Source organism: Acartia tonsa, chromosome 8, assembly GCF_053477335.1.
Source record: "Acartia tonsa isolate MP-2025a chromosome 8, ASM5347733v1, whole genome shotgun sequence".
Lineage (NCBI taxonomy): Eukaryota > Metazoa > Arthropoda > Copepoda > Calanoida > Acartiidae > Acartia > Acartia tonsa.
In genome coordinates this window covers 5451175-5473993 of record NC_137267.1, presented here as the reverse complement: position 1 = coordinate 5473993, position 22819 = coordinate 5451175, and the positions used below count along the sequence as shown (strand labels likewise).

Here is a 22819-nt window from a genome sequence, read left to right as displayed (position 1 = left end):
GTAACAAGTTTATTTACACATTTTCTTCTGAAATAGAAACAGGAAAAATATATTTAACACTAGGTATTATAGGATAGTAATCAAAAAGACAATACAATAATGGATATATTATTACTTGGATGTAACACCAGATTTCCATGTTCTCTAATAAAGTGATACTCGCAGCGAGTAAAAATAACGATACCCTCCATCCAACCCCTTTGCCCCATCTTTCCCCTTCAACTGGATATTCTAACTGACCAATAAATATTTGTAACAATTTTTCCCTTGTCATAATATCCACGTATATTCTATATCCATTAATACAATACACTTTAAAGTACCAATAAATACATAACACATTTACATTTTTTACATTAAAATTATGAGCTATTTTTTATTTTAAAATCCCGTATGTAAAGAATGTTTTATTGAATAAAATTAATAAAAAATTATTTTTAAACCACAGAACAAGACAAAGTAAAAACAAAATAAAACATGCAAAAATTTTCTAGTATGTGGCTTTGAAACCGTTTAATATCCGCTGGATTAGAACCGGTTCTAAGCCATACTTAAAAATATTTATGGCATTGCATTACCGACAATTTTCCACGAAAATAAAAAAAACCATAAAATTAAAGTAAGTTTTTGGCCCCTAAGGCCGGCTAACTAAACTATTTTTAATCTTATGATTTTACATTTTAATATCCGCGGAAAGCTGTTTATTATACCATGCTATAAATAACTATTATTAATGCCTCTAAAGATAGGAAGGTTCAACTTCAAATTTGCTCATTAAAATATCTCAAAAATAAACAATTTTTTCATTTAAAGGAAAAGCAATTTCATTTTACTTTTTATGATAATATAAACTAATTGTACTTTGATTTCTACAAAAATATTAGGCATGCTAAGATTTGGGCAATTTTGATTACGATTGATTTGATAAATAAAAAAGAAACTTTTTACAAAATAATTCTGGCTCCGTTAAGTTATTCATTTCAGAAAAGCTTAAAGTTTATCTATTAATAAAAATGAAAGATTCTCCTAGAGGCTACTAATGGCGCAGCCGCCAGTATAATCATATAGTAATTGGATGTTTGTTTGTAAATATTCAAAAAGCTCTTAGTGGCTATGATTGTATTTTGACTTTTCTTATAATTTATTACCGGTAATCAAATCAAAAGCAACAAAAAAAATGCGCCAAAAAATAACTAGGTAATTTTTGAAGTGATTAATCTGTATAAAGTCCGGGTATAGGTTTTCTCTTGAGAGGATTATGCTTGATGGTGACAGTGCCCCCATCCTTCGTGTGGATGGTGAACATCTTGTGGTCCTGCAGCTCCGCCTTCGTCTTGCCCTGGAAATGAAAAAAAATATTAGATTGCTATTTTTTTTCACAATTTTAGTAAAATATTTTAGATAATAAATAAAAAGTTATACGATGTCTGTCTGTGTGTTCCTAAAGGATATCGCTAACCGCTAAACCAATATGTTTCACGTTTACAGTGTAGATTTTCATACCAACTCTCTCTTATGAGAAAAAGCCCATAGAAAAATTACTACCCAAAGTTTTTTAACTTGGTTTGCATAACTTAAAATCAGAAATACGAGGTCCTAATTACAGTCCTGTCCCTACCAGGCTCTGTTAGCAGCGCAGATAGATACCTGGAAGGAACAGATAGATAGATAGATAGATAGATAGAAAGATAGATGGATAAATAGATAGTGTATACCTGGAATGAACAGAGTGTACAATGAAATGTAGATTGTCTAATATTGATAAGTATTTTCCTTTATAGATAGATAGAAAGATAGATGGATAGATAGATAGTGTATACCTGGAAGGAACAGAGTGTACAATGAAATGTAGATTGTCTAATATTGATAAGTATTTTTCTTTATAGATAGATAGAAAGATAGATGGATAGATAGATAGTGTATACCTGAAAGGAACAGAGTGTACTATGAAATGCAGATTGTCTGATCTTGATAAGTCTTTTTTTTCTCTACAGATAGAAAGATAGATGGATAGTTATTGTATACCTGGAATGAACAGAGTGTACTATGAAATGCAGATTGTCTGATGTTAATAAGTCTTTTTTCTCTACAGATAGATAGATAGATAAACTCCTCTCCCTGGATCTGTTAGCAGCGCAGATAGATACCTGGAAGGAACAGATAGATAGATAGACAGATAGTTTGTATACCTGGAAGGAGCAAAGTGTACAATGAAATGTAGATTGTCTATTATTGATAAGTCTTTTCCTCTATAGATAGATAGATAGAAAGATAGATGGATAAATAGATAGTGTATACCTGAAATGAACAGAGTGTACAATGAAATGCAGATTGTCTAATGTTGATAAGTCTTTTCCTCTATAGATAGATAGATAGATAGATAGATAGATAGTGTATACCTGGAATGAACAGAGTGTACAATGAAATGCAGATTGTCTAATGTTGATAAGTCTTTTCCCCTCGTCATCAACATCCATATTGTGAACCTTTTTCTGATGTTGTGCCATCTCTTTTCTGTCTGTTGATCTACAATAATCAATATATATTATTACTTGGATGTTGCACCAGATTTAAATGTGTACTCTAATAAATTAATACTCTCAGCTGGCTAAAATAACGATACCCACCATACACTCCATTCACCCCATCCCCTCCTACTGGATGAACAAACGAACCAAGAAATGACGGTTCATATTAATAACAAAAATTGAATACCTATACATTTTCGTCTGTCAATATATCCACATATTCTATAGGTAAGCCTTGATGTGACAAGTTGAAGAACGGACAATTAAAATTAAGTTAATGATATCAAAATGTTAAAAATGTTTTAAATGGACGTACGGACTTCTTAGTTCTACGTTGTCTAAATCGTACCTAATTGTTACAGGAAACATAATATAAAGTTTCAAATATACAGGACTAGGCTAACTACCTAAATTAACGAAAAAAAGCTAACTGACACGTACGGACATACAGATCCTAATTATAGGAGAGCTTAGCTTCTATAAATGATTCATATTTACCTAAAGGCGCAAGTGCTGCAGTTCAAGAAGGTTCCCTCTACTATTACAAATGCTTCCTATAAGAAATAATGTGATCAAAATTTTTCAGAGATTTTAGGGATAAGACAATGCACCTCGGAATAAGAAAACAAAAAAAACTATTTTTGTAGAATAAAATTATTTACGGAAAAGTTTTAATGCAGCCAGTTTGTACTGGACATTAAAAGTCCCAAAATCTTTGGGGCCAACGATTGAGAGAACGTGTTGATAATAACTTTAGGAAATAGTATAGCATAGTTCATATATTGTATTATTATATACACTACAGCGTTGCGGAGCCGTTTGATTTTGGTGCGGCTCCGGCTCCGATCCAAAATCAAGAAAAACTCAACTTTTTTTTGTCAAGTCTATTTTTGACTTTTGAAGGTTTTAAAAGTTCAATTTTGAACAATTTAAAGATATATGAATTCCCATAAGTTTAGAATTTCAGTTATATTAAAATAAATCTATTTTAATTGAAAAATAAAATGACTTACTCTGCTTTCAAGTTTTTGTAGCTTTTTCCTCTCTTGTTCATTTACAGGTCCAAACTAAAATAAGGTAAAGATCATTTTAAAGAAGGTTGTCAATATCCATAAGTAACGAAGCACAAAAGAACACGGAATGGACAAACAATGAGTGTGTTATAGAGCAGATGTTAAGTTCTCATAATAATGGAAAAAAAGTGAGAGTATATGCAAAAACTCCAAGAAAATCACGAAACCTTAAAAACCCGTCTACATCTTTTGAAGCACGAACGACAGACAGACGGACAAAGCAATGTACAGATGCGCATGTCATAGGAATCTTCATTTAAAAAATTAAGCTGTCTAACTTTCATATTTCCCCCATACCGTTACATATTATTGACTGATTTTAAAAAAAAATTGTGGGTCACAAAAGAGGTTTCTAAGTTTGAGGGGGATAAACACCCCTTTACCACCACCCTGGGACATCTTTATTATAAACTATCAACTAGACAATTGGTAAACCTAACCTGATCTGTTTTAGCCATATGAACTTTGACATGGTCAAACATTTGGTTTTCATAATGTGTAGTGTAGGAACAGTCTCCACATTCTAGCAAGCTTTCAGAATATGCAGCATTATCTAGATAGATAGATATATAGATAGCTAGAGAGATAGACTGATATATATTAATATTTTCATAATGAGTTGTGTAGGAACAGTTTACACATTCTAGCAGACTTTCAGAATATGCCGCATTATCTAGATAAACATATAGATAGTGTTATAGATAGATACACAGACATACAGTCTGACAGATAGTAAGACAGACAGATATATGAATAGATAGCTAGTGAAATAGATAGAAGGATAAATATAGGTAGATACATAAAACGATATAAAGATATATCAAATTAGAAAGATGGATGGATTAATAAATAGATTAATCGATGGGTATGGAGATATGATAGATAAATAAGACAAACCTTTCTAAGGCTGATTCCTACCTTACTCCGGACCGAAATCTTCCAGATTATTGAATATTTGAAAGACAGATAATATACAGATGGATACCTTTCTTAGCTTGGTTCCTAGCTAACTCCGGACCAAAATCTTCTTTCAGAACGTTGAATATTTGATGAATCTTTACATGGTTTATCAATTCATCTTCAGACTAAAATAAAATTTGAATAAATTAAAAGATAAAAGTAAATCCCTTCCCATTAAGGATAGTTTTAGGCTATTTAGACACTAAATATACAAATGACAAAACTCATAAGTGTACCATCTTAATTATTATATTATATTTAGCCGACTGCATTTAAGCAAATTAACATTGAATCTTTAAAAATAAAGTTTTAGAAAATATTCTGTTTCTGTAAATCTTGCGTAGATTTTTTAATTTACACTCCTCGCTTTAAAGATATTACACCTCTGGGTATGGTTGATAATAACGTAGGGCCAAACCTTATTAGTAGGTCCTTTAATTGTCTGAAAGACATTACTGTCCATAAATATGCCTGTTTTGGGCCAGGGCAATCCCCCTACTCTAACTATATGTCGCGTATGCATAATGCATATTGTACCAAATAAAAGCTACCAAGATGCCGAATTTCAGACTTTTTTAGTCGAGTTACTTTGACTTTGGTTTCAAAAAGTAAAATCCCCCCCCCCCACCACTTTTTTAACATCTTTAGTTCTGACGCGGCTTTAAGAAATTTCAACAGCGAAATTTCAACAACAAGAATGCCAACTAACCATTGTAGCATATTCACAGTCTCCACAAAACATCCAGGCAGTGTTTCTGTGTCCATTGTGGGCTAGGATCATGTGTTTCTTCAACTAAAATTAGAAAAGTATTATAAAAACCGGTTCAAATCCCGTTATAATATATTAATAGATATGTTGTGGACTAGGAACATTTGTAAATCAATTAAACCCTGCAGGGCTAGATTCCCTGCACCCAGTATAACCAAGTCCAACCCTAACCTTTTTGACCTAAAGAAAAACACAACCACACTGCACATAAACCACCCCCAATTTTCAATTCGAACTATTTCATAATATGGCGGTTGGGGGGGATTTTGTCCTCAACAGTTACTTTCAGGAAAACCACCAGTCTAAAATAAAAGTAATTTTTCTGTAAGAAATCTCTTTATTGGAACCCACTCCATTACAGCATGCAATTGTAAAATAGAATGTTACAAATAAATATTTTTAACATGAAAAAACTTATAATAAAATAACGATCGTTTGAAAAAATATATGTACAGTTATACAATACAGTACAGTACAGTAGACTCACTACAAAAAAAACAACCTACCGCTTCCGAGGTCTTGGCCACTGTCTTGCAGCCGTCGCAGGGAAACCTGAGAACCGGTTTGACCTGGCGGAAAGGTCCCTTGTACCGGACAGGACGCGGCGCGTGCTTCTTTATTGCGCCTGATGCCCTGAAATATAGAAAGACACTTTTATTTTCCACAAAAAATCAGGGATAAGACAATGGAGGAAAATTATATATATTCCAAATAAGGATAAAGAAAACTATAAAGAAAAAATTGGACACTGGACAATTATTGCAACCAATTAAAATTAAATAAAAGTACCCAAAGTTTTTAGGCCTACGAAAGAGATAACTGGGTTAATTGGTAATGAACTTATGAATCTTTAATTACAAGTTACTTTTACCTAAAAAGACAATTAAGAAAGATAGACTATGAATATATAGATAGATGGATATTATAAATTATAGATAGATAAAAAATGATTTCATAATGAATTTGAAATATACATTGATATTATGAAAGGAGAAAAATTGTCGTCAATTTAGGTTGCTAATATGGCCATCAATTATTGGTCAATTCGTTTATCCAAAATAAGAGGAATGGATGGAGTAATAGTGGGGGATGAGGGAGATCGTTATTTTAGCAATCAACAAGTAACACTTAATTAGAGTACAATCTAATCTTGTGTAAGATCCAAGTAATAATAAATCCATTAATATAACTAACCTTTCAGCATCTTGTAGTTCAGTATGATCATCAACAATATGAGCTGCAAGGTCGGAAACTTTTTGTCCACATAATGAACATGTCTGCCAGTCCAATGTGTCTATATCTTGTTCAGGCTAAATAGACAGATAGAAAGTTATATAGATAGATAGATTAGATATTTAGATAGATAGTATATAGATAGATAGATAGTAGATAATTTCTGTCAACATAAAGAACATGTTTTCCAGTACAATGTATCTATATCTTGTTCATGGTTAATTAGATAGATAGATATTAAGATAGATAGTGTATAGATAGATAGATAATTTCTGTCCACATAATGAACATGTTTGCCAGTCCAGTGTATCTATATCTTGTTCAGGCTAAATAGATAGATAGATATTAAGATAGAAAGTATATAGATAGATAGATAATTTCTATCCATATAAAAAACATGTTTGCCAGTCCAGTGTATCTATATCTTGTTCAGGCTAAATAGATAGATGGATATTAAGATAGAAAGTATATAGATAGATAGATAATTTCTATCCATATAAAGAACATGTCTGCCAGTCCAGTGTGTCTATATCTTGTTCAGGCTTAATAGATAGATTTTTCGCATCGTATTATAGTCAGCTTTCCGCGGATATTACAACTAAAAATTTAAAAATTAAAACCAGGTATGTTAACCCCGAGGGGCCGAAGGATCAGGGTAACAAAACTGTAATTTTATTTTAATATTAGTTGAAAATTGTCTGTAATAGATGCTATACATTATTTTTCAGTATGGCTCAGAACCGGTTCTAATCCAGCGGATATTAATAGGTTTCGTAGCCATACTGGAAAGAAAATTAGACAGATAATTAAAATCATACAATATAATTTTGAATTTGATTCCAGTCATCAGATTATTAGAACCGAAGATTATTACAACATCACTAATTTCCATTTGCCCTCACATTTAAATTCATTATATTTGCAATCGTTGCTTTTTGATGAATTTAAACGCTTACCTGTAACTTTGCAAGCTTGAAAAATAAATGTAGTTTTATAAATAAATTTATAGGTAGGTAGGTATGTTTTTTTTTAAAGAATCACTGTTTTATCAAAATTGAAATTAAATAATATATTTTCTCGTATTCATTTGAATCCGGTGGATAGGAACCGGTTCTCATGAATACGAAAAAACTATGTCTAGCATCGTAATATATCCAGTTTTCTACGAATATAGAAATGTACAATCATAAGATTAAAACTAGTTTTTTTAGCCGGTGCCTTCGGCACCACGGGGCTAAAAAAACTAGTTTTAATCTTATAATTGTACATTCTATATCCGCGGAAAGCCGTTTATAATACGATACGAGAAATAACTATTTCCAGTATGGCTTCGAAATCGATTTAATATCAGCTGGATAAGAACCGGTTCTCAGCCAAACTAAAAAATTCATGGAGAACATCGTAGGTATTATAGACAATTTTCAACGAATAACAAAATAAAATTCATAAAATGAAAACTAGTTAGAATGGGCCTTCCTTCTAACAAAACTGGTTTTAATCTTATAATTCAATGTCCGCAGAAAGCTGTCTTTAATACGATAATTATTCATGGTTAATAGATAAATTTGAGTTTTCGACTACATGTCCTGATAATAAAAAAGTTGTTCTATACCTGTGTTGTCATTTCTGATGGATCCTGGATACCTTCCACAACTACAACAGTCTAAACAAAATATTACAAGTTAAACAAAAACTATTACGTACAATAGCAACTTCTGATTGGTTTATAAATCTTTTGCCCATTGATCTAGCGCTTGTCACAATGTCAAAAATAATCTATAAACATGAGAAATGAAAGAGGTAGGGAAGGGGACATAAAACTAAAATTCACATTGGTAGTTCAGTTGGTACATAAAGTTTTAATTATATTTAACATTACAACATATTATAAATGAAAGTACGGACTTTCTTGTTACGATTATAAAGTTGCTACGATTTTTTGGCAATCCGGATCCGGAATCTGTATCCGGAATCCGCCCAATTTTGGAATCCGAATCTGGATCCGGAATTCGTTTTTTAATAGCGGATTCCGGATTCTTATTTGGTAGGCTAAAGTTAGCGTCTGAAGTTTTTTCTTTCAACTCCTCCTCTTTGAAGGCAAAGATTTTCATCATTATAAATAATACCTACCTATCTTTTAAAATCTGGTTTGATTTTCGGAAGTGAATTATAGAGAACACCAAGAACATTGATTTTTAGGACATATGTAGCACTTAATTTTTAAAATTTAAAAAAAAAATCCTTTTAAAATATTGCTAGAATCCGGAATCCGAATCCGGAATCCGCCAAAAATAAGAATCCGGAAACCGCAAGGAATCCGCCACTTTTTTTGACGGATTCTTTAAGAATCTGGAATCCGAATCCGGCCCAAAAATTCGACGGATTGCCATCACTACTAACTGTTCTAGGAATCATCAACTGACCATATTAACGAATCGAGCTAACTGTTCAGGACGGACGGACGTACGGATGGACGGACGGACTGACCGACCCCAATTATAGAAAAGCATCGATTTTCATTGTACTAAATGTAAAATATAAATTTTATTATTTTAGAAGACCAGAAGCAAAGCAAGCCTACCTAAACTGTTTTCATTCCTGAGCATACCCCCCTAAAAATTTTTCTCAATTACTGAAAGTCTTGTACTTTCAGATAATACAAAAATGACAGAATCTTAAAGCTCAGGATTGGAACAGTTTTTTTTCACATCTTTTTCCTACACTTTTATTTCTACTTAAGACTAAAATGAGTAGAAGGTTGTGAATCTACCTTACTAGAGCTTTTAGGATTGTCATATGTATTCTCTGATTAATGAGGTTAGACATTGTCAGAAAATATTTATCCCTGACATTCATTAAAATACAAAATATGTACCTCAAATGATCCATAAGGTCCTTCTTGATGGTCTGTTTTCATTCTTTTGTGAGCTGTTTCCGCAATAGCGTCCTCTAAGTCATCTTAAAAAAATAAGTTTAGAGGTATTCTTGAAAATTTATTGCTTTAGGGAAGAGAAAAAGAGTCCTTTCATAAATAGACATGCAATTCCATTTAACAACAGGAAATCAATTTTTAGTTGTTTAGACTATAAATCTTAAAATGGGATATGCTAAATTCTATACAGACAGGAAAACTCAACTATGAAAATCTAAACATTTAAAATAAATAACTAGGTTTGACAAACAACCTTTTTTAAAGCTACTATTAGACATCAATGAAACGATACAAATGACGGAAAACGCCTTTTTAATACTTGAATTGGCGAAAAAAGTAAAGAGCATTCGACACTTTTAAAAGCCATAATGAATGCATATTTAGTTTTAGAATATATGTGGATATTATGACATGGGGAATATTGTCGTACATGATAATCTGGTGTTAGATCCAAGTAATAATAAATCCATTAATAAATCCAAACCTTCAGCAACAATAGAATCTGTGTTATTGGCTTCAAAACTGTCTCCAGTTATGGCGTCAGGTACTGTTTCATCAGCTGTTATCTGTAGTTTCAGGAAGTGATTTAGCTTTGTGCTTAAGAATCCATAAATTAAGGGGACATTGGGCTGTTTATTATACTAGTCCCCAAAGTATTTTAATAACATTTTACTTAACAATTTTAGGGATTTTTATGAATTTTGATAGGATGGTTCTTTAAGTTCAGTGTCCAAAATGTTAACCACTAATTGTTATCTAAAGAAGGGGTAATTTTATGTATCATCATTGGGAAGGTCAATTTTAACTAAAATGACAACGCAACATGTTTATTGGTTAATGGTTACTGAGATCTTAATGGATAAAGTATAAATCATTCCTGGTCTGGGGGTACTGAATCCGTTACTTGTTCAAGTCCCGCCGTAACGGTGATTTCATCGCCTTTCTCCTCTTTCATACGGGGCATTGTCAGATCTGAAACATTTTTAAATAGAATATCTAACACGATTAGTTTTTATGAAATATATAAATTTAAAAAAAAATAATGTAAATACAGTATGATTATATATCACTGAAATCTAAATGCTAAAAAATCCGTCAAAATGTTGTTCAAAATCCGAAAATTTAGTTTTATTTTGGCCAGAAATAAATAACATTTTTATATTTGCTTTAAACTATATTAAACCGCAATTGTGAATAGATCTGGTTTCACGAGTCCAGACTCTTACATTTAGCATTATCTCAAGCTGAAAAGTAAATTTATATTTTTTTTTTGCTAACAAATCTCAAGGAAGTACCTAGCCGTTTTATGGGCTTTATCTATAAATACAATATTGAAGAACTTTTTTGCGCATTTACTACTTTATTTCAGTAATATATGATCAAACTGTACATTAAATGTTATAATATTTAGCACCATATAAATGCACTAGCGGCTTCGCCCCTAGCCTCTAGGGGCTTTGCCCCAAGAGGTTTGATCAACCTAATTTTTTCTTCGTATTTTAGATTTAAAAAAAAAAGTAAAAAAAAAATTTTTTTTTTTGGGGGGTATTTTTCATTTTTTGGGGGGGTTGGGGGTGTCCCAACCCCCAAGAAAATAGCTTAAAACCATCACAGGACCAGTAGGTATATTCCCTGAAGAGTAGAGCCCAATCGGTTCAGTGGTTACTGAGATCTTAAGCTTCAGACGGACAGACAGACGGACAGACGGACAGACGGACAGACGGACAGACAGACGGACAGACATCGTTCTACTTTGTAATATAGATAGTTGATAATAATCACAGAATAATAATAAGCAAAATGCTCAAATTGGTTAAAATTGAGCATTTTTAAGTTTGACAAAAACGTAGTTAATTATGGAATGTTTGTAATAATATAGTCGTTTATATAGTACAGCAATTTCTTATAATTGAGTATGCTCGTCTGTCTGTAAATTTCAAAATGTTCTAAACAGTGATTTGTTGACAAATTGTTACTATTATATGAAGGCAAGTGGTGATACAATATTTCTATAAACATAAATAAATATACAAAATACAAAAGAAATTTTTGACTGGTATATTAAACTAATAAAAAACTATTTCTGTCTGGAATAGTTATTTATCGCATCGTATTATAGACAGCTCTCCGCGGACATTAGAATGAAAAATTATGAATTAGTTTTGTTACACTCGAGCTAAAAAAAAAAACTTTAATTAATCTTATAATTTTAAATTAGAAAACTGTCCATAATACGATGCGATAATTTATATAATAAGTTGCATAGGCATGAGAATTAACTTATCTGCCATTGTCTCCCTGATGTTATCAGGTTCAAATCCCGGTCTTAGCCGTTTCTCTTATTGATAATCTTGACATAGTTAGCGGGTACAAGTCCTGTTTTCCCATCCTTGGCCGCGAGCAGCCAGCCTGATTGTTGATACTTCTGCAAGCTCTAAAATGAAAATTAATAATACATAAATTGTTTTATTTTCTTTTAAGGTTTTCAACATTGCTTTAAAACTGATGAATATCCGCTGGATTAGAACTGGCTCTCAGCCTTTCTGAAAAATTATTAATAATATGGAATTATAGGCAATTTTCCACGAATAATAAAATATAAATTGTAAAATTAATGCCAGTTTTATTGACCCAATGCTTCGGCCCATCGGGGCCAACAAAACAGGTGTTTGTATTATAATTTTTTATTCTACTATCTGCGGAAAGCTGTCTATATATTAATATATAATTAATTATGAGAAAACAAGGATTTCCTCGTCCAAAAGAACCATAAAGATATATACATACAACAAAGAAAGAAAGAAATGAAACATCTTGTATTAAAATAAGTGAAAACCCATAAAGATGTCTTTTTCGGGGATAGAAATCAGAATTAGTCTAGTAAAAAGTGAGATCTTAGCTGATAGGCAGACAGAGAAAACAATTGATTTACATCAGCAAACGCCTGTCCATCAAAATCATATATTTTACCTGTGGTGCCACGACTAGAAGCTGGCCAGCTGTCAGACTCAGCTCACTCTCTTGACTAGCGGTGAAGGGATAAGCAGCTTTGGCTATGAAATGCTCGCCCTGCCCACTTTCCCAGCCGCCGGAACTGCTGTTTGGATTTGGGGCGGCGGTTAGCTGCTTTTGCTGACTGATTATTATGAAGTTTTTTTTAAATAAGTTAATACAAAAATTTTAGATATAACTTTAAAGTCTGATAATACTAATGATAACAGTAGTAATAAGTAGCGGGGCAATAAAATCATTAAAAAAAAAAACATATCATAATTATATTTAAAAAAATTTCCATATACAGAAAATGTAAGAGGTTTTCATGGCAATTATACAATCAATCAATAGCAAAGATTGTAAAACATAAAGAATCACTGCTGTTTTCTCAGAGATAAATGCCAAACTTTGGGTTGAAGATTGGCTTTACAAATAAACTTATTTCTTTACCACCGAACCCTCCCCCAACCCATCTTAATTTTTAATTTTCAAGCCCTTTCAGGGTGATCCAACTTAAAAGTTGCATAAAAATAGGTTCTTTCTTCCAGAAATAAACTACCACCCTAAATATTTTATTTAAAAAAACTCCTCATTCCTATGATTAATAAGTTTCCAAATGATGTAGGGCGCAGCCATTAGATGTCCAATATAGAGTAGTAGTGGTAGATTAAACATTGATCTTCTTGGTTTTCCACCTTCTCCTACATAGACAGGTATAGAAATGGATGTAAAATATACGTGAATATTATGACAGGGGGAAAAATTGTCGTCAATTTAGGTTGCTAGTATGGGAGGGGAGGGGATGGGATAAATGTGGTGAATGGGGGGATCTTTATTTTAGCCAGATACAAAATTAACTTTATTAGAGTACATGATAATCTGGTGTAAGATCCAAGTAATAATGAATCTATTAGACTAACAATAACACAGAAAAGTTGGGACTTTCCCTCAATATACTTATCGAGCACTGACCCCCCCCCCCCTCCTTTATTTTGCGAAGGGCTCTAACCTTGCAGGGACTAAACCTGCGGGGTTACCCAGTATCCAATAAAACCTAGCCTAACAAGGCCTTAAGTAATAAACAAAAAAAAATACCAGGAAAACTAACCCCTTCCCTCCTTTATTTCAATCTTTTTTCAAAATAATGAGAGGGGTTTCTGTGCTCAAAAAGGCACTTTTCAGAAAATTGCCGTAAAGTTATTTTCATTGATATATTGACAATACCTGTAGCCGAAAGTCCACCGTCATCTCCCCAAATGGAATCAGGATCCAGGGATGCGGCGCCATTATCTGAGTTGAGCTTCAACAGGGGTATACGTTTGAGCAGATGTTTCACTAGTCGCAGGGTGGCTAGTGCACCAAACAGCTGAGTAAAATACACTTTCACCTAAAAGAAATGGATATATAATGCATATCTAAAATGTATGGATATGGATGATACCTAAGTAGATAGTTTAATTAATGGATTGGAATGATTACAATTCCTGGAAAGATATGACATTGGATGGATAGATAATAAAATATACAGACAGATAGATCAGAAAAAAATAACATAGATAGATTGATCGATATATAGATAGACAGATAGAAGAAATCTACCTTAGAAAATTGACTGCGTTGTAACATACAGATAGATAGATAAATAGATAGACAAAGTAGCTAAGTGGATACCTTAGAAAATTGATCAGCCACCCCAACCATAGCTTGAACAGACGCAAGGACTGCGCTGTAACATACATACAGGTGGATAGATGGATAGTTAGATAGATAGATAGACAGATAGATAGATAGATGGATACCTTAGAAAACTGATCAGCCACCCCAACCATAGCTTGAACTGCGTTATAACATAAAGATAGTTAGATAGATATACAGGTAGATAGACAGATATCTATATATATATATATATATATAGATATATATAGATAGACAGATTGATAGATAGATATCTACCTTAGAAAACTGATCAGCCACCCCAACCATAGCTTGAACAGAAGCTAGGACTGCATTGTAGCAAGACTCCAACATAACTGATACTGAACCAAAAGTATTCACAACAGACTAAATAATAATATTGTCAGATTATTTGACATTATCTTTATTGTGACAAAATATATTTATTTCAAATTTTTTTGTTTTCCCAACCGATATAGTTTTTCTTTACAGTAAAGATTCTTACAGGTCCATGAAAGGTTTAAATTCATTTTAGAAAATACCTCCGGCTCCACTCACACAAGAGTTATTGCACTTAGAACCCCCCCCCCCCCCCAAAAAAAAAAAAAAAAATATAAAAAATAAATAAATAAATAATTTCTTTGGATCTTCAAGGATAAGGCAATCGAAGATAAATTGTACATCTTGCATAATAATAAACTAATTTTCTCCTTCTGTAGATTAAAGCTATTGGTAAAAAAGTTTTGACAGTAATAGTTTGTAAACAACCATTGAAAAATCAGTATAAATAAGATAAAACTGTAGGTACCAGTATAATTTACAGTCCAATGTCCCCATCCTCCCTGATTATTTTTTATCATTACAATTTTTAAAAAATAGATTATAACCTGGAGTGATTGAACGGCTGGCAGATTGGTAATCTCTGTCATAAAATTGTTGTATCCGCTATTGTAGCCTCCATAACCGCCGCCATAGCTGTTATAGTAAGGATACCTAAAATGTAATTTAACAAGGATGACAACATCCATAAGTAGCGAAGCACAAAAAATCGTAGATGGGAATACGTACAAGTAGATTTAAAAGGTTTTTACAAAAATCAAGAATAGATTTATTGGATAAAATAAACTTGAAACCTTGTTTTATTTTGTATGATGACGATGGTCAAAGTAAATTATGTTAAAGATGTTCATAACAATGAGAAAAATCATTTTGATACTGATATCCCAAAAAAGTTTGAAAATTGGATCAAAATAAACAAAGATATGGGGAAATATGTAAAACATATAAAATAGCCAAAAACCTGATAAAAGGCAGTCTGGCCGCCATGGTTGTTTCTTAAAACGACAAAAAAAATAATTTTTAAATCCTTAACTTAAAAATTTAGAAAATCAGACCATATACACTGAAGATATGGAGAAAAGTGTTAAATATATAAAAATAGCTTAAAACCTGCCAAAAAGGCAGTCTGGCCATCATGGTTATTTTATTTAAAAGACGGGAAATTTAATTTTGATATCTATAACTGAAAAAAAATTGAAAATCGGACTATAAACACTGAAGATATGGAGAAAAATGTTAAGAATATAAAAAAAAACAGCCTAAAACCTGCTAAAAGGCAGTCTGGTCGTCATGGTTGTCTTCTTTAAGTGACGGGAATTAAATTTTGATATCTTTAACTGAAAAAATTTTGAAAATCGGACCATAAACACTGAAGATATGGAGAAAAATGTGAAAAATATAAAAATAGCCTAAAACCTGCTAAAAATCGGTCCGACCGCCAATGATGTTTTATAGTCAATTGTGCTCCTTAATGATGGGAATGTTGTCAAAAAATTTCAGAATTCTATCTTTTATAGGAGCTGAGTAAATCCCATTTCCCCCATAGCGTTACGGACTGACGGACTGACTGACGGACCGACAAAGTGAATTATAGAGTAGCTTCGCTACTAAAAAGAAAAATATATATCTTAAGTAAACAAATATCTAAAAAAGGTATATAAGGCAATGGACGATAAATTGATATACATTTCCCAATACAAATTAACTCTTCTGTTAGACAAAGTGAACTATGAGTAGTAGCTTCGCTACCGAAAACTAACTATCTTTTACACCTACCTAGAATTCATTCCGCTAAACTGAGTTCGTCCAGGCATAGCATAGCTGCCTGCACCATAGGATGGTAATCCCATACCAGAATATGTAGGCATGCTGAACATTCGTTTAATACAATGTACTTCTGTAAAAGTAAGATATCTCTCTCTGTCTGTAATTTAATATCTCGCTAACCACTGAACTATTATGGTTCTCCTTTGCGATGAAGCTTCTTATAGGCCTAAGGAAGGTTTAACCCTTTTTTGTGGGAGGGTTTTCACCCTCCCTCCCAAGAGAGATCGCCCCTAAAACCCCCCAAAAAAACTAAAAAAAAATTGAACATGAAGGGTCGATTAACCTCTCTCCCCTTCCCTCAAGTGTCTCTAGAAACTTCGTTTGGCAGCTACCAGCCTTTAAAGTTCATAGTAGCTTTAAGGAGATAATCGTTACCAGGAACATTTCACCATAAACTGCACTGGAACCCTACTTTAATTGAATTAAACTTTCCTTGTGTTAAACTGTAAACCACCAATAGCAGGAGCACTAGATGATGATTGGATAGAAGGAGGCAGGGTGGGTAAAACCTGAGTCTCAGCACAATTATAATTATGGATTAGGGATCTAAAGGGATAAGACAATGGCCGATAAAATGATGTAAATCCCCAATGATGGTACAAAAGAAAATTACCCCTTCTGTATATTACAATTAGTGGTTGAAACGTTTGGACACTCAACTTAATAAACTAAATAATCAAAATCAGGACGTTTTGCTAACGCATATGAAAACGTTATTGAAAAAAACTTTGGGGACTAGTGTGATAAACAACAAAATATCCTTCCTAAGGTATTTCTAGATTTAAAATCCATAATTATTACATTTGTCTGTTGTCTTGGCGCGGTTAAAACCATCTCTTTATTGCTGCTCCCCTCCCCTTTAGTTTTTCCAAGGGCGCCAACTTCTCTGGATGGTAACGGGGGAACGGACGATGCCCCCAAATTTCCAGGGATGTCCATTTTTTAAATTTTCTGAAATAATAGGTTTAAAAGTACAATCTATGACTTTGATGTAAATTCCACTATGTTAAAAAAATAATCCTTTTTTAACTCAAAAATGGTTGAAAAGTTTGAACCACCCAATCAAGATTTAATAAAGGCAACCAAGGATTTTTATTAACTTTGAGCAACTTTGAAAAATTTGGATACCAGTGTAATTTACAGTCCAATGTCCCCTCCCTACGTGGCTGTACCTTAATATTTGTAAACTAAATCTTTTTCTTATTTCTTATAGGAAAAAAATATACTTAAGCAGACAAATCAAAGTCATGAAATGTACTTTTATGCATGAAGGTAACAATTGATATAGTTTAATGTTAAAAAATATTTCTTCATCACAGATTATAATTGATACCTTTGCGGTAACTAATAGTTATTTTTCGCATCGTATTATAAACAGCTTTCCATGGATATCAAAATAAATATTTATAAGATTAAAACTAGTTTTGCTCTATCTGAGGGGCTGATGGCCCGTGCTAAAAAAACTGGTATTTTTTATGGTTTTAATTTTAATATTCGTGAGAAATTTTCGGTAGTACGATGCTGTTCATGTTTTTTCAGTATTGCAGTGAAACGGTTCTAATCCAACAGATAAGGATCGGTTTCGAAGCCACACTGAAAAATCTAATACATTGTTAGGACATGGGTTAGACAATTATTTGAACAGTCAATGAAACAAGTAAAAAATATTTAGATTCTCGCCCCCCCCCCCCATGCTTATCTATTTTTAACTTTTTTCAAGAAGCTTGTCGTCCATGTAATATCCTGTTGTAGGTTTTTAAGAGATGAGGCAAATTATTACCCAAAGATAATAGTTACTAAAAATAAGGCGCAACTTTTACTGTAAGAATTCTGCTTTAGAAAGGCGCAGTTTTTATAGAAAGAATTAATTTATAGGAAGGCGCAGCTTTTATTGTACGAATTATTTTACAGGAAGGCGCAACTTTAGTTATTCTGTATCTAATTTATCATCTGCGGTGTGATACAGCTCTGCTATTTGTCTGTACACGTAACTGGGGCTGTAACCTGATTTTTAACAAAGATATTATGCTTCTTTTAAATATTAACAAAGATGATACTATCCATACGTAGCACAACATTCTATTATTTTAATCTGCCTTTTATTATTATTGTAACACCTATAGCAAAAAAGTCACATTTTTGATAACTACAAAATTCATTGAAAATAACCCTATGATTACACATATTTATAACACTATCTTAAATACGAGCTGAGAAAACTATTCTCATAGTTCATACTCTAAAGGATAAAAAAACACTCAAATGAATAAAAACTTTATAAATATGGATTTGTAGTTATGTAAAAAATCCGCGAGCTATCTAAAATACTTAAAGCATAATATCTTTCCTGAAACATTTGAGATGAAAAGTGTGACAAGGCCGGGAGCAACTTGTTCCAAAATTGGGTTAACACACTTTACTTTTCCCTTGGACATTCCTTCCAGTTCTCCAAGTACCTGAATTAGTTGATAATTCACTCATAAAAGTAACAGGATGTTTGTTTGTTTGTCTGACTGAAAGATGAGGTTCTGCTTTGAAGTGAAATTTCTCATAGGTACAGGTAAAGTTTTACGTTTATAGCGGTTACCATACAACTAAGAAAATTTCCCTCCCCCCCCAAAAAAATTTGACTTAGGTAGGTAAGTACTATTTCTGTCCAAAACTAAAATTGAAGTTAAGGATTGACTTTACTCTAACAACATAAAGCTAATATAACTATAAATATGTTAACAAGTAATTCAGTTTTGGCAGTTATTGTCAATAAACAAATAGATCTAAAGGGATAATGGCCGATATATTCATGTACATCCCTAAAGATTATATACAAAATTTCACCTTTTGTAGATTGAATTATATATTGAAACGTTTGGACACTTAACTTAATGAACTAACTAATAAAAATTCAATTAGAGTCCCCAAAGTTGTTGAGCCAACGATTAAAAAAACGTTATCATAAAACTTTGGGTACTAGTGTAATAAAGAGCCCAATGTCCCCTCCCTCCCTGCATTACATACCTGTGTTGGTGAGGCCAGAACAGAACAGCTCAACTTATCACTAGCAGAAATAAACTTGGGGGTCAACTTATAAGTCGCGCCCAGAACAATTAGCGGCACCGAATAGTGCTTAGCTGCCAAGGCAACGGTTTGACTGCCGGAAATTGCGTTAAGGCCGCCGTCTGTAAAAAAATATTTATGATTTTTTTATATCAACACAGTGCAGTGTAAAGATTTATCTAGGTATCTGCTTGTTTGCCGATCCGTTGGTCGGTTTTTCTTTCTGTTTTTATTTGTTTGTCTGCCTTTCTGCTGTCCAACTGTCCTTCTAACTGTCTGTTTGTCAGCCTGATTGTCTGTCTGTCTTTCTGTATGTTTATCTGTCTGTTTGTTTGTAAGCCTGGGTTTCTGTCTGTTAATCTGTTGGTTTGTATGTCGTCTTTCTCTTTACTTCTGTCTGTCTTATCTACAGAAAAAAAAAATCATAGACTTTTCCTTTAAGAATGGCCGAGGTGCCAATGATAACTTTGTTGACCCTGGCCATCAGGGCAAAGATGGCACTGTCCGGTATTACAGTCGTGGATATCTTGGCCATGGCCAGGTTAGCGGCCAGCTGGTGACCAGAGTAGGAGGGCGCATTCTCGGCTACGATAACCTATAAAAAATACAGATAGTATTGGATATACCTGTAAAAAATTGTGATGAATTTAGGTTGCTTACAACATGGACTTTATCTATTGGTCAGTTTGTTCATCCAGTAAGGGGGGGGGGGGGGAGTGAATGGGGATCGGAGTATTGTTATTTTAGCCAGTTACGAGTTTTCCTTTATTAGAGTACATAATAATCTGGTGTAACATCCAAGTAATACCTAATATATACAATCCTACAAAATATTTAGATCGAAGATGTAAAGATAAAGATTTCGAAAAGGTAGCTCTAATTCGATTATAAGGATTTATAACAGTTTTAAAGATTAATCGAGTAAAGTAAGTTATTAAGAATAAAACATTTGTTTTATTTTTATAATATTGGGCCATTTTCCCCCTTTTAAAGATTTTCTAGAACCTGGAGAACTCTAGAATTTAACTTGGGAGGTTAGTGGTACCTACTCCCAAAATAAATAAAGAACATAAGCAGACATTTATTTCATCCTGTTACTTTTATAAATGGATTAAACAACAGTATGCTACATACAGATTAATACTTTACCTGAAACTTTCGTTGCTTGGCGGCAAACTTAAGGAACTTCTCTACAGTTTTAGACCTGCCTATGGTCATGATAATTTCATTGGCATGGATGTGCTCTAACGCTTGCTTAGAAATTTCTTCACTAGCCCCTTCAATTATGTTTCTACTTTTATGCTAGTATTTTACTATATGATCATTTGGCAAGTAGGGGGAGGACATTAGACAGTAAATTAACTATAAATAGAAGATTTCACAAGCGCAGACTTAAAATATTTGGGTACTTGTGGTTGCTTCAAGATGCTAACTTTTCAACCAATGACTTTTTTCAAGGTAAAGAAGAGATTATTTTGTTCATTATCGTATGGAGTGCATTAAAATCTCTTATCCTTTAATATTCTTTTAAATAGAGTAAGTTTTTTAACATTTTCTATAAAATACTTTTATAAAAGGTTACATTTAGTGGTTTGATGAAATGATTGGCGGATAAAGTATTAACATTCCTTCATATTCCATCATCAACTCCTCAATGATTTCCTCTACCCGCTCCCTCAGGTCTGTGACGTCCTTGCCGTAGTCGGAATTCTCGCGGTTAACAATCAAACGGTGCAGAGAATCCTGGTGCTGTGCTACTTTTTCATCACCTTTAGTAACAGGTGTTAGAGGATAAGTTTGAAGAATTGGCCTTTACATCAGGGAGGGAGGAAACACTGAGCTGTTTATTACACTGTTACCCAAAGTCTTAAAATAACGTTTTTTTATTCATTGACTTAACAACTTTGCGTTATTTATTGAATTTTGATTGGTTGGTTTATTTAGTTGAGTGTCCAGACGTTTCAACAACTAATTGTAGTCTAAAAAACGGGTAATTTTGTGTATCATCATTTGGGATGTACATCAATTTATCGGCCATTGTCTTATCCCTTTAGATCCCTGCCAATTTACACAATTTGCCATATTTACTCATCCTTTAACCCTGCCTGTGGTCGATGTATGTTCAAGGCTGCTGGCCGACAAATATTCATCGCGAACCAGCCGCAAAATGTGGCGGATTGTATTGTGGACAACGTACAAGGTCGGTAGTTCTTCCTCTAGACGTCTAAGTGCAGATCTGATTTTGTCTATCAACTCTTTGGCCGTGGCCCAATCTATAAGTAAGATACTTAAATGTAGTTTGCAGTAAATTTGAAATAGTTATTTAGATTTCCGCTGACTTTAAAATAATTTAAAAATATCAAAACCAGTTTAAACTGCTATTATTTTATGATTTCATTTTTAATATTCGTAAAGAACTGTATGTAATAGGATACTATACATGAGTTTTCAGTAGTGCTGGGGGGGAACCGATGTTTCAAAGCCATACCAATTAGGTATAATTCTACAAGTTTTCAAATTTTAAAAGTTTGTAAAAAAACATTAAATATCTTAACTCAATACTGGTCTTTTAAAGGTTTAAAGTTTTTAAACAACATTGAAGTATGTTATCCCTGACTCTTCTGCTAGAACTTTGATTAGCTGACAGGATTCAACTGCTAAATTGTAGGAACTTAGGTTAGCATCTCCTTGGTGACTGAAATATTATTTTTATTAACAAACCTTCTCTATAATTAGAAGTTTGTCTGTCTGTAATACTATGGGAGAAATGTGAATTTTTGGCTATTATTTAAGATAGGCTGCTTCTTATCTAATATCCTAACCAAAGAGCAACCAGCAATCAGCATACAAGTTACTGGGTCCGTCCGTCCGTCGGTCACGCTGCAAAAGACACAAAAATAAAAGTAGCCAAATATAAAGTTTTCGTGATTTTCTATTATTTAACATATCCTTCTTTCTCTAAGTCTTTTAATAAAGATGATTGTCTAATCTACAATTCACTTTGTTTGTTAGTTAATCCATGATTTTTTGTTTACGCTAATCAAGAATTTTTATTTGACTCAAAACAGGCGCAACTCATTACAATGAACAGTTAGTACTTTCAGACAAAGGTCGTACAATCAAGGGGATGGTTATCTATCGGGAGAATGGACGCTTTTCATCGCAATTATAAGACGCAGAGTATGTTTCAAGGTGCGTGGAGAGGTCTAGAACCCTAAACGGCACAAAGCCCAGCTAAAGGACACGTAATTATTAAAGTCATAATACCTATGAAGACTTTGTTTCATTATGAATTGTAGCAGTTGTTTATTTTCACTATGCATTTTGTTTTGTAGATGTTTTTTCGTCTGAAAATAAAATATAATTGATCTATTATACCTACTTGTAAATGCCAGGTGGAGCTAAAGGGATAAGACAAAACTTAAAGGCGCATAAA

The 22819-nt window shown here is 32.9% G+C and overlaps 3 protein-coding genes across 8 annotated transcripts; all 3 read right to left on the bottom strand.

The window, feature by feature from the left end:
* Nucleotides 1–20: 20 nt before the first annotated feature.
* LOC145325863 (uncharacterized) lies at nt 21–10497 on the bottom strand. 4 transcript variants are annotated; one of them, XR_013881647.1, is made up of 14 exons: nt 10376–10497; nt 9980–10064; nt 9439–9521; nt 8176–8226; nt 6525–6640; nt 5837–5963; nt 5271–5354; nt 4587–4686; nt 4042–4154; nt 3542–3595; nt 3027–3082; nt 2400–2526; nt 711–1339; nt 21–550 (listed from the first exon to the last, which is right to left on the bottom strand). XR_013881647.1 is itself a non-coding variant. In XM_080168832.1 (14 exons), exons 1-13 carry the CDS (start codon nt 10457–10459, stop codon nt 1214–1216), a joined length of 1206 nt encoding a protein of 401 aa, XP_080024958.1. In that variant the 5' UTR covers nt 10460–10497; the 3' UTR covers nt 21–889; nt 1171–1213. The 4 variants fall into 4 exon arrangements, 2 of the variants coding, with proteins under 2 accessions (XP_080024958.1, XP_080024957.1); XR_013881646.1 differs by having other exon boundaries at nt 21–889; nt 1149–1339; XM_080168832.1 differs by having other exon boundaries at nt 21–889; nt 1171–1339.
* On the bottom strand, nt 10467–17276 carry LOC145325865 (peroxisomal membrane protein PEX13-like). 3 transcript variants are annotated; one of them, XR_013881648.1, is made up of 10 exons: nt 17131–17276; nt 16764–16844; nt 16279–16373; nt 15051–15156; nt 14443–14550; nt 13714–13876; nt 13087–13190; nt 12466–12633; nt 11731–11929; nt 10467–11582 (listed from the first exon to the last, which is right to left on the bottom strand). XR_013881648.1 is itself a non-coding variant. In XM_080168835.1 (9 exons), the coding sequence occupies exons 1-9, from the start codon at nt 17266–17268 to the stop codon at nt 11822–11824; spliced, it is 1071 nt and encodes a 356-aa protein (XP_080024961.1). In that variant the 5' UTR covers nt 17269–17276; the 3' UTR covers nt 10467–11821. The 3 variants fall into 3 exon arrangements, 2 of the variants coding, with proteins under 2 accessions (XP_080024961.1, XP_080024962.1); XM_080168835.1 differs by having other exon boundaries at nt 10467–11929; XM_080168836.1 differs by having other exon boundaries at nt 10467–11929; nt 16764–16838.
* A 311-nt stretch (nt 17277–17587) lies between these two features.
* On the bottom strand, nt 17588–22735 carry eIF2Bbeta (eukaryotic translation initiation factor 2B subunit beta). Its single transcript, XM_080168833.1, has 9 exons — nt 22651–22735; nt 21998–22078; nt 21489–21658; nt 21017–21152; nt 20533–20665; nt 19821–19978; nt 19345–19507; nt 18681–18785; nt 17588–18337 (listed from the first exon to the last, which is right to left on the bottom strand). Exons 1-9 carry the CDS (start codon nt 22704–22706, stop codon nt 18257–18259), a joined length of 1083 nt encoding a protein of 360 aa, XP_080024959.1. The 5' UTR covers nt 22707–22735; the 3' UTR covers nt 17588–18256.
* Between the last annotated feature and the right edge of the window lie 84 nt (nt 22736–22819).